Below are 12083 nucleotides of genomic sequence, written 5' to 3'. Positions count from 1 at the left end.
ATATAATTCATGAATTATTCGAATAATCATTATTTTGATGAATATTTGAGATACTCTTGTATTTTCAAGTTGATAATATACCTAATGATCATGGTTTTCTCCTCCAAATTAACAAAAAATGACCTAAAAATCTTTGATTATTTTGTCTAATCAATCAACACTACCATCGATGATGAAGATAGCATTAAAATTATTTTTCCTTAATTTATAAGTAAAGATGAAGGACATTAATTTAAAAATATAGGGAGATTTCTTAAATATATATCAAATTGTGGAGAATTATATCATTATTTTGGAGTGGGTTTCTCAAAAAAAAAAAAAAAAAATTAAGTAGGTGAATTACCTTGATGTGACCTTGAAAGAGATTATGATGTATCATTATGACTAAGGCTAGTCTAGCTATCTTAATAAGATTTTTTTTTTTTTTTTTTTTGTATTGTTCCAATTTTATCGTGAGAGACAATTCAATAAGATTTTAAATCTTACTAAGAGTTATTGACAAAATCGAAGGAGGAAAGAAAGGGGGAGCTTACACACCCGATCAACCTTTGAGAAATTTTTGGGCATACACTTTCCCATTTATGGGAATTTTTAGATACATTTTACATTCTCAAACTTGCATGTGTCCCCTTGACCTTGGTCTTCTCTAATAGATTAATGAAATTGACCTAAATGGATCTCTAGCCTTCTACTCAAACCACCTTGATTTTGGTTGTACTAGGTGCCTCATTTTCTATAGGTTAGTGCAGGAAACATTTTAACTACGTCTCTTGATCAAAGGACATTGTTAGAGGTGAAAAAATAAAATCCAAATTTGGTGAGACTTTTGGAAGAGGATGAAAAATCATTTTCTATGAAAAAATACAATCAAACACATGAAAAATGATTTCCCACCCTATTTTCAATGTGCAATCAAACATAACCTTAGATTTATTATTTTGAAATGCAAAAAAATCTTTGAAAATTTTCCTATAATCTTGTTGTTCTCCCTTTAGGAAACTATCTAGGCATTCCATGATAATTTGATCTCTTCCCATTTCATTTGGATTGCAATGCATCTTTCTTAAACTTAAAACTTGGAGAATCTTGATAAGTTCTCGTAAATTAATTAGTCTCACACTACCTAAGATCCCTTACTTTTCCTAGGATAAGATTATTACCACTCGGTTAAGCACAAATTTCAATTGAGTGTTCCTTACACGCCACCTATTCTGGAAGCCAAGTTGAGTCTCCTACTCGACCAAGTTGACACGTGAATTTTCTAGGTGTAGTTTTCTCATGCAATAGTAGATGATTGGTCATTGGTCCATACATATGTGTTATATATATATATAATTTAACTTGGATAATAAATCATGAATTATTCACAAAAGATTGTGAATTATTTTTCTAAAGAGATGAAAGGAAAATACTGAAACAACATTAAAATTGATATCAATTCTCACATTGCTGATATGTATGTATGTATGTATGTAAGAAATCATAAATGCTTTTCATCGAGATACAAGTGAAAAGCATCTACGACTATGTTTGCATCTCCACACCAGATTTTTTCCTCATATCTCGTGAAAAAAATCTATGATATAGTGCAATGTTAAATGCATGGTTTTGAAACTTGGTTTCGTGTCTTGTCTCGTCCATGCCAGATAACGGGTTATCTCGAACAAATTTTTCGATACGTTTGACTCGTCTCATTGCAAAATTTGAAAAATAAACGTGAGATCTTAAATCTCATTAGAAAATACGACTTGTCTGTCCATCTTGTCCATACCTAATATTGAGACAACTTGGGTGATAAGCTTGGTTTCCAACAAGTTTTGAAACCATGGTTGAGTACAACGTGAAATGAAATTAATTTAGAACGATCGATAATAAGTGGATTATTGGCTGAATTGCTAACCATGAGCATGATTTTTTTTATTATTTATAAATGATCTATTCAATATTTTAATTTTCTCTTTGACTGATTTCAAATAAAAAATTAGAATTAAAATGGAAGGCCTGTTTGTTGAAACAAATTAAAAGACTGAACCCTTCAATCATAAAAGACCCGGAAGCTGGATAACTATTTAAGTCATTTTCACACAGGATCAGTTACAAGAAAAAGAGACAAAAGGGATCATTATGAGATTACAGGATCGGTCACTTTTAAAGCGACGATTATTTGGTGATTTTGTCTATTGTGACGGCTAAAGGCATGTGCGTTATTTATTAGACAAGATGTTTGTACCTTGTAAGCGGCGGGTGAAGGATTTAGTGTAACCCTATCTATCAAATGTGTGAAGCTTACATATACTTGCATGTCCTCCACGTGTTAATTTAATGGGTGTTTTACGAAAATCTGACTGTTATTTTGGGAAATTTACACAACCTGCAAATGAGAACGGTTATTTATTTATAGTCCATTTTCCTAATTATTTATTTTCACCCAAACAGGTAAAAACCAGCTTATAGCCTTATCAACTTTTGCAAGATTTCTTCCTGCTCATACAAGTAAGGGTATTTTAGTAAAACTGATTCAAATTGGCGATATTAGGTTGACCCCTTTTAAAAAGTAAAATGAATTAACCGTGAAAGCTGTATTTTATTTGAAAGAGACCAACTAGTTGCACACCACCACTACCAATTACGTTCCATCTCCTACAAATTTCTCTTTGCACTTCATTTGGATGATTGCACTCAAGATAAAAATAAAAGTATTGCACTCATTTATTTTTTGCTGACATAAATTGTTGTGGGTTCAATAATTTTGGTAAGAAAAACATGATTGTATAACATACATTTTTACAATTTACATAAGTAGAGGAAGATGAAGTCTCAAAAAGGTGAACAACCCTAAATCTTTAACATTACCGATGATGCAATTGGTAGGTTACAAAAAAAAAAAATGGGTTATCTTTCAAGATGGTTATGCTACCAGCAAGTGGCGGTATGCAACTAATCAGCCCCTTATTCAAAACACACTTCAAAATATTAAATTACTATATCAAAGTTTAAATAAAATAAAATTTTCTCTTTTTAATTCATCTATAAAAAGGGTCTTGAGTTCCAATCCAGGTTACACCTAATCTTGAATTTTGCAAGGCTTGGACCTATGTAATCATGTTGGTCAAACATTAACTCGATCAAATGACCTCTCCACACATTAATCTTCGGTTTAGGTAAATTTCCGTGTTATATTACAACAATAAAACCTTATTCCAAAGATTTGAGGTTGGTCAAAAAATTCTCCATTCCACACTGTCCAAAGCCTTCGGTTATTAACCAACAATAATATCAATCAAGAAACAATTTTACATCAATTAATTAAGGGGATGAATACAAGTGAAGTTGCTGGTACAATTAACATCTGAGGAGTACCCATAACAATAATACAGTAATATTTCACTAATCCCTTCTACCCTCTTTGGAAGGATTCCAAGAATAATGACCATATAAGTACACGTTGCAAGTGTTAATGCCCCCATGAGTGGGTTATGCTCGGCATCACCTGCGCCAACAGCCAGCATTTCACATTACCATGTAATTGATGACTGCTTGAAAACAAATCCTTCTGCTGCCACATTTGCCAAAACCAATTCAGCCGCGGTTCAATCAAATGATCCGAACCAGGTGTCAACAACCCGTATACCATTAATGGTTTGGGGCAACACTCTTATCGGTATCCGAAAGTATAAATAAGGGTATCCCTATGCAACGTTCAGCTTCCCCAATTGTCGTTCACTGAAATCTTCAGAGTAAAGTAAACCATGAGGAGACGTAAGACGCCTTAGAGCGAGGGAAAAACGAGCCTGAAAGAAACACCTTTGATTCAGTTTGTGTTCAAATAGAAAACTATACTTTTCATGTATGAGATAATGAGATATCAGGCAAAAATTTTACCCATTGAAATCCTGCGAGGGCCCACCAGCAGCCCGGTAAACCACACCCTCTACTGTTAACCAGCTGGTAAGAGAGAATTAGAAGAAAATTATTAATACATTGCTGAAGATCAAAATCAAACTCGGGGATATCGTTTCTCCAATTTCTTGGCCAACGAAGTTAAATATTTCTAGATCGTCCAATATTTCAGTTAAGACCGTTTTTCACCTGAACGAAACATTGCTTCAAAACGAAACTTTAAACCTTGATGGTAGTTCATGAATACAAGGAATTAACTACCATAAATACCAGCTGAAATCATATATGATGATCAACTTAGATTCAGTTAGATAAGTGAAGCTCAAAGTATATAAGAGTTCTTGCAGATTTGATGGGCAATTTAGATTTTTTTCCATACTATGGGAAGCTTGGAGAACAGATCTAATACCAACACTAGAAGGCCACCCAAAGAAAAGCATCCGCTCATTGACAGACTTAGAAACCTAAGATCCCGGCCAGCCTGCACAAATAAACAATGTCTTAGAGCAAATGAAACTTGAATTTCAGAGGAAATGAATGTTATCATCTCCAATTAGCAAAAGTAGCATGCTAATCTCCAACAACATTTGATGCACAGCATCCAACTTACGGCTGAGATGGGAGGAAAAAACACAGGTATTCTAGGGATCACTACACGTTTCCAAGAGATTAATTTTTAGAGAAACCCTTTCCTTACTAAGATAGTGAGGAAAAAGGCCTTACTAAGCCTCACCCACCGTAAAAAAAAGACCTGAGATGTGTAAAACAAGATGTGTAACATATCTCGGGAACTTATTTTACGAATCTTGATGTCTTTTGATGGTGGATGAGGCCTAGTAAGGCCTTTTTACCTCACTTTGTTAGTAAGGCTAGTCAGACTCTAATTTTTATTGGCAATCCCTAGGAATATCTTCCCATCTCAGCTGTACATTGGATGCCGTGCATCGAACATTGTTGGAAACTAGAATTTTCTGACTTTAAATCCTTGAAAACAAAATGAACTTTAAAGGAATATCTCAGACTGAATTTGACAACCTAAATACTTCTATCGCACATTGCATAAATCCATAAACATGATGTTCCATCTACATCTCATGAAAATGTTGAGAAGTATTAATGAAAAGCATGTCCAAGGCATAATGCTGTAGACATCACTTTCTATGTTCCATCACTATTCATTCCAATATTTATGTGGAACATGGGCAAGGAGAGAACCATAGAGTCACAAAATACATCAGAACATAATTTAAACCAGCATACCATCAATGTCCCTTCAAGGCTATGTGTCGAGGGTGTCACCGATAGCGCAATGAAGTATGGAAGCAACACTTTATGCATCTGGATTAAACAAGGAAATGGAGAAGAACATGAATATCAAGGAAGTAAGGGGACCATATGCATATTATCACATTTCATCATTCAAACAATAAGCTCCAATATATTACCCCACATTTCTCATTAGATCCATTGCCTTCATTTATAACTTGGGATTCAGTATCCATCCCCTCCCCCCCTCAAAAAAAAAAAAAAAAAAACTAATTTTCATTTATAGAAGAGAATTTGGAGAAAGGATATTTTGCAAATTGCAACTTATATGGGATACCACACAGATAGGATCTTCAACACTGACCTCAGTTAAAGATTAAATTATAGTTACCTTGCCCATAAATCACCACATCTTTTCACGAAACTAAAGGGAAAAATAGCCTACTTTTAAGTTCTGGGGTTTTCAGGGGAATTAAGTAGCCATGGATTAAAGAAGTCTAATAAAAGAATAAAACAATGACAAATCAACAGTATAAGATTAATGGAGTTAGTATAGATGGATCCTGATTAGGCAGAGTGCAGAGTGCATTTGGTGTGTGTAAAATTGGAAATCAATCTATGTTTTTCACTAAATAAAATCTAAAAGCAAACCAATCTTTCTTCCAAGTACAATTTCACACAGTTTTTTCCTCTATGATATCCCTCTACCAGTCACCATATCAACAAATAAGAAAAGAGGAAAATTTGGTTGCTTACGATGGGCAAAAAAATAAGAAAACTGAGAGAATAAAACTAACCTCTCCGACAACCTTATTGTCAGATGTAAAGATATTAGGCAAAAACCAAGGAACAGATGTTCCAACAATTCCTAATATTGATCCAGTTATGGCTCCAATTATCACAAGTGACTTCAGAAGCATTCGTGCCTGTTTGAAATAGTAGACCAACTAGTAAGCACTCAACAAAAAGAAGACCATACTCGAAAGAGACTGCAATTACAACCACTTCTCAAGAAAAAGGTATTTGTACCAAATTCATCCATCTTCTTGAAAATAGAAATAAGAACCTGAAATGCCCATATTGCCACCAATATCATTTATGTTTTTCCAAAAAAATGCCCAATGGAAGTCTTAGAAATAGACAACGGTAAAAGTACTAAAACATTAAAATATGGTATTGGATATGGCATCGAAGGAGAATGAACAATAGTAACCTTTGTCAAACTTCGATTAGCTCCAAAGATCAACTCAGGCATAAATGACTGTGCAGTTTGAGAGAGGGGTTCACCCCATACAGTACACATACAATACACTTGAATCATCACCTTCAGTGACATAATAATTTTGTTAGAGACACATCTAATAGAGTTCCTTACGGATGAGATCCAAATAACAGAAAATGGTACAAATAACTCAAAACTGCAGAACTGGAAGAGTGAGTAAAATAGAAACCTGGTGAGCTGCAATGGTCATTGTACCCATAGATGTAGCAAAATATGTAAGGAGGGAATAGAAGGCCACCTGAAATAAAGGTCTTATCTAATAGTGAAATAACTACATGTGACCAGAATACAGATAGATAACCACCTAAATGAAATGAACCTTAGAAGTCATTGTTATGAACACTGGCGCTGCAAGCTCAAAAATTTGCAGAAGTTCCTTGGGTGATGGAACAGATATAGAGAAAGCATTAAACCCTTTCTTGTTCAGAGCTTCAATCATCATAAAACCTGCAACAACCTGAAACAGGCACTTGTAAGTCACAATATCGGAAGAAAGGGAAGCACGTATAAATTCGATCGCGACATCGTCTCAACATGACAATACACTTGTAAAACGTAACCCATTCATAAAGCATGGTAAATTGAGAACGCGTACTTGTGACACCATTGTTGCCCATGCAGCGCCAACGATGCCATAGTCTAAGAAACAACATAACACAATATCACCAATGCCATTTATGACACTGGCAACTGCCAAAGCCTTCAAAGGTCCCCAAGAATCTTTCATGCCTAAACTGGGTACCATGAGACACATGAGAATATGGATTTAGTAATAATAAGAATGCCCAAAAAATTCATTTATTTTTAGCATAGACATGGTTGTAGATATGCATTTCCCAGAAATGTCAGCAAATCTAGTTAATGAGAATAACAACATGGAATAAGAAAGATCCTAGTTGTGATAAACCGATCATAAATCATTTACATGGTAACACTAAAAAATGAAAACATGGGAGTAAATACCAGTCAGTGCAACCTTTTAAAGGACATACAGGTCGACTTCTCTCATAAGAGATCTAATTTATATAGAAAATGCTCCATCAGGAGAAAGTTTCTATAAAACTGCCTGCCTAATCCTCCCGTCCAGACAAATTTGAAAGGAAACACGACACAGAGGACAAAGAAAAATGTTTTTAAGGCAGTAAGGGGAACAAATTAAGAAGAACATTGAGGATGATGAAAATTGTGACAGTAGCACAATTAATGGAATGGGTTTCTAAGTTAATGACAAGCACAACCCCTGGTAAAGAACATCAAATAGGTAGGGTCATCATCATCTATGCCTTTTCTTTAATTCCGAAATTGTTTTGTTATATTGTTTGTCTTCTTTTGGATTAGTGTTTGATCTTGCCTGACCAAATACATGTATATATATAGATATAAAGAGTTCCTCGAGTAGGTGAAAGAATTTAAAGGCTGCTTTGGAAATAAATAGGGTATGGACTTGAATAAAGAAGTGAAATGGAAGATATGATCCTTAAATTTGCAACAGTAAATGATCTTTCAATAACAATTTTGTTTTTGAAAAGAGAAATAAAAATTTAGTTAATTCAAGAGTAGAGCAAATAAAAGCTCGATAGACTTTTCTCTACTTATGAGAAATGAGCGATCAATATGCAAAGACTGTAAAAGATGTAGCCTTGCACCAATGGGTGATAAAGTGAGGCAAAATTGATTGAGATGGTTTAATCATGTGCAATGACAACATATGACAGCATCAGCAAGAAGGAATGTGCAAGTTTATAAGGGAGCAAGATTATTGGCAAAAAGGCATCTATTAACATAGTGAGTATGAATATAAAAGAAGTTGAAATAGTGGAAGACATGGCTTTAGATATAATTGAATGGAGGAACATGATTCATTAAGCTGACCACAAATATTTTGGTAAGGCTTTACTCATTATGACAATGAGTTCCTTGAGTCAAAACGTTTTCTCATTGAGCAACTACGAAACGATGATACATGACTTATAGCTGAAGTACAATCTAATAAGCGGGCAGATGACCAAAGGAAGGTTGAAAAATGAAGTGAGCAATAACACAATTACCCATAAAACAAAGTATAAAGATTTATATTATACAACAATGCAAAAAATATAAATCAACATGAAGAAGCATCAGACAAGGATTCACTAGTTTTATAAATGATGGCTTTAGAAGTTCTTTTTATGTCAAGAACCTTATCCATTCAAAGATACCTGTAACACAAAGCGAAAATAAGCATAGATGAAAGTGATCTTCACTAACTTATGAGAATATATAGCTAGGCCATGGTAGAGGTAATAATATATCAATAAAACACCAAATTAAATATTCATACCTTGCACTTTGAGCAACCCAGCCAACAAGAATTGCAGGCCATGCTAAGCCTCGAATCTACTAAAAAAATAACAGTGAATATATTAAGAAGACCGGAAAAAAAAAAGAGAGCACAAAAGCAGATTTGTGACACAAAGTAATTGATTTATAACTTATCAAAAGAAAATAAAAGACGGAGAGTCAGCATTCATTTTAGAGGTGAAAAACTCAACCCTGATTATTTCTAAAGCAGATTTGCCGCATAATGTAAAACAACTCGATAAAAGTTTTACTTAGTAAATAAACCTGGACGTATGCATTTGCAGCTGGTACTATATGCAAATTCTTTGGCCCAGTAAAAGCTGAAGAGGAACATAAAAAATAAAAATAAAAAGTCAACTAGTCGCTGGATGTGCTTTTCTTTGGAGTGCTTCCTTCTCTTATCAATAAACGAGCTTTAAGAAAAAATAACAAGACAAAAATTCCACAAAAAAATGAGAAGCCCATCGCATCACTCTTTGTTACCAGTTAATATCTGTGCACCCAGGAATTTTGTGAGCAAAAGCATCCCCACCCCACAAGTTACGCCAGCAAAAAGCAAGATGGATATCTTATGTTGTACTTCATTTTTATCCTGCAATAGCAATATCTGGGAAGTAAAGCAATGGAATATAACATATAAAAGTGGAAGAACTAAATGATTAAAGAGGGTTGTTTACCACCATAGAACTAATTGGTTTCCCCACAATGGGTTTTCTTTAAAGTGAGAGTTGATAAATGAGAAACAAACCAGTTGCACCAAGTAAAATTCGATAGAGCAGTGATACACAGTAATTTTTCTTTTTTCCAATAAGCAAAACACAATGTAATATTAACACTTACCTACAAATGAACTTCACATTTTTTTTTTTCAAATCCAAGTTAGCAAAATGAGAATTATGTGAAGAACCATTCAAACAGAGTGGCCAAATTGAATCCTCTTCAAGAGATATAAGCAAATAAAATCCATCAATGGAACCTATGATTTCTCTTCCTTCCAAAAAGTTCATCATTGAAGGGAAGGGTATTCAATGCGAAACCTCAAAATATAGTCCCATTACCTCCCTAGGTCCAATCATCGAGAGTTTTACGAAAGAAAAAGTAGAGATTACATAATGGAATTCCTCACAACTAAGGATGGTTATTTACACATATGTCGACTACAAATTAACATATTCGGGATTTTTTCTTTTTGACTAATAACGAGAAAAACTTCATCAAAATGGTAAAAGAAAAAAGAAGGATCTAGTTGTTGTAAATGTGGAGAGGGGGAGTGCGTGGGAAACTTTTTTTTTTCGTGTGTTTGTGTGTCTGATAGAAGTATGAAATGGATGGGAACAATTTTTTTTCTGGCTAACTAAGTTGTTTAATAATATTTTGAGGTCTAAAATTGTCGGATGAATGGAGAAAATGTAGTGTAGTACCTATGTATAAGAATAAAGGAAACATACAAAAGTACATTAATTATCAAGGCAACAAAATTATGAGCCACTCTATGAAATAATGGGAAGGAGTGATGGAACACTTATTCGGACAATAAAAAAAAAGGGATATAGAGAAACAATTTACACAACCCAAAATAACATTAAAATCTCATATTCTTTTCAACATTACCCAGGGGACCTTAGATTAGGTTTCTTCTTTTTTTGATAGTTTTCCCCTGTTTTTTTGCTAGTGATGCCCCCTTTCATGGCCTCATTTTGTGTCAAGTACTTTGAAGTATTCTTTTGCATAGTGGTTGTTCCCTTCTCCATTGTTGAAGCATCAGAGACTTTAGTGATTGCTCCTCACAATTTCATGCGAACAAATTTGTCTTTGAGTATCCCCAAGCCCATCTCACCGATTTACAAAATAATCTACCCATGAATATTGCATTCAATGTAATAATTAAAGTTTCTATGATGACTTGGGTCAGATCTCTTTCCCCTCCCACTCTAACAAAATTGAGGCATACATAGGTTTGCAAGGATGAGTTAGAGAAAAAAGGAGTAACTTAAGACCTCTCATAATTAGGACTTAGGATCCCGAAAGTTAAACAAGGAACCTTATCATCTTTACCCATATGTAAGGTATACTTTATATATTATAATATAAAACTCAATACTAAATAATATTATATCATTCCAAAATAATCAAAATGTATTTGTCATATTAAACATAATTTCCTTAGTAATTTCCAAAATTTCCCAAATAAAATTTCTGAATCGAATGACTTGCAAATTTAACCATAGAAACTATAAAAAAGCATATTTCACAATTGAAAACACCATATTATAAAAATTTCTTTTTCATAATAAACAAAATTTCACTCATATGTTGGGATAAAGTTTCTGATTGAATAACTTGCGAATTTATGGCAAACTTTTCTAAAAATCATATATTTTTGTCACTTTGCATCTATCAAAATTCAAAACTAACCTCACTAGCGAGCGATGTGGCAACCATATTCGAGGTAGCAATTGAAAGAAACATAAACACATAACTCCCATTATCACAAAAAACTGTAGCTGGCCCTGTCCAACCAAAACCAAAACTAAAATCAAAACAAATGAACAAAACCAACAGTTAGAACTAAAAAAATAAAAATAAACTTTCAAGCAAGAATTGGTACCTAGGGCAGCAAGTTCAACAGAGCTCCCCTGCCCAATAACAGCTGTATCAATGAGACTCATTAGAGGACCACAAATCCACAATCCCACAGCAGGCCCTGCAAACAGAACAATCTCCTTCATCTGAATCCAAATGCTCTCATTCGCACTGAATTTCTCTGGTTCAGAAGAAATCATCTCATTAATGGTTTCTTCTTCTTGTACCAAATCGGTACTCTTTGACGAATCAATTTGAATCGAAGACGAATGATACGATGTCGAAACAATTTCTTCATCTTCATCAGTGATTTCGGACGAATTTTGTTTGAAAGGACTAATGCAAGAGGTTCTGAAAAATCGATTCGTTCGAGATGAAACCGTTAGAATGGATGGCACGAGAGAAGAAGATGAAACAGATTGATTGAAGTAAGTTGCAGGAGAGATGAATCTTCTGTTAGGGTTTCGAATTGGGATGTGAGAAGAGAAAGCTAGGGTTTGGGTTTCCATGGTTGAATGCTATCGAGATACAGAGGTTTTGCTCTGGTGACGTTCTGAGGAGAAAAAACGCGCGTTTTCTAGGTTTAACCTACAAAATTCTCGAGGAAATTATTCCCATCGCATCCGTAAGTTTGGTTCTGTGCGTTAAACGTTGTTTGATATTTCAAGTGAGACGCTAACGTGGTCGTTTTTACTCGTTTAGAACCTGTGAT

General features: G+C 34.2%; 1 protein-coding gene across 4 annotated transcripts; it reads right to left on the bottom strand.

The window, feature by feature from the left end:
• Positions 1 to 3271: 3271 nt before the first annotated feature.
• LOC147403648 (MATE efflux family protein) lies at positions 3272 to 12083 on the bottom strand. 4 transcript variants are annotated; one of them, XM_086439307.1, is made up of 14 exons: positions 11397 to 12082; positions 11204 to 11298; positions 9272 to 9380; positions 9053 to 9108; positions 8769 to 8824; positions 7044 to 7182; positions 6768 to 6905; positions 6618 to 6686; positions 6380 to 6490; positions 5964 to 6092; positions 5161 to 5238; positions 4310 to 4381; positions 3883 to 3945; positions 3272 to 3791 (listed from the first exon to the last, which is right to left on the bottom strand). In XM_086439307.1, the coding sequence occupies exons 1-14, from the start codon at positions 11878 to 11880 to the stop codon at positions 3690 to 3692; spliced, it is 1701 nt and encodes a 566-aa protein (XP_086295433.1). In that variant the 5' UTR covers positions 11881 to 12082; the 3' UTR covers positions 3272 to 3689. The 4 variants fall into 4 exon arrangements, 3 of the variants coding, with proteins under 3 accessions (XP_086295433.1, XP_086295434.1, XP_086295435.1); XM_086439308.1 differs by lacking the exon at positions 7044 to 7182 and having other exon boundaries at positions 9040 to 9108; positions 11397 to 12080; XR_015177547.1 differs by lacking the exons at positions 3272 to 3791; positions 3883 to 3945 and adding an exon at positions 6196 to 6232 and having other exon boundaries at positions 4319 to 4381; positions 11397 to 12083.

The sequence above is a fragment of the Akebia trifoliata genome, chromosome 4 (assembly GCF_017979445.1).
Source record: "Akebia trifoliata isolate Shusen 1 chromosome 4, ASM1797944v1, whole genome shotgun sequence".
Taxonomy (NCBI): Eukaryota; Viridiplantae; Streptophyta; class Magnoliopsida; order Ranunculales; family Lardizabalaceae; genus Akebia; species Akebia trifoliata.
Note: the sequence above shows the minus strand (reverse complement) of the source record. Positions and strands in the feature narration are given on the sequence as shown.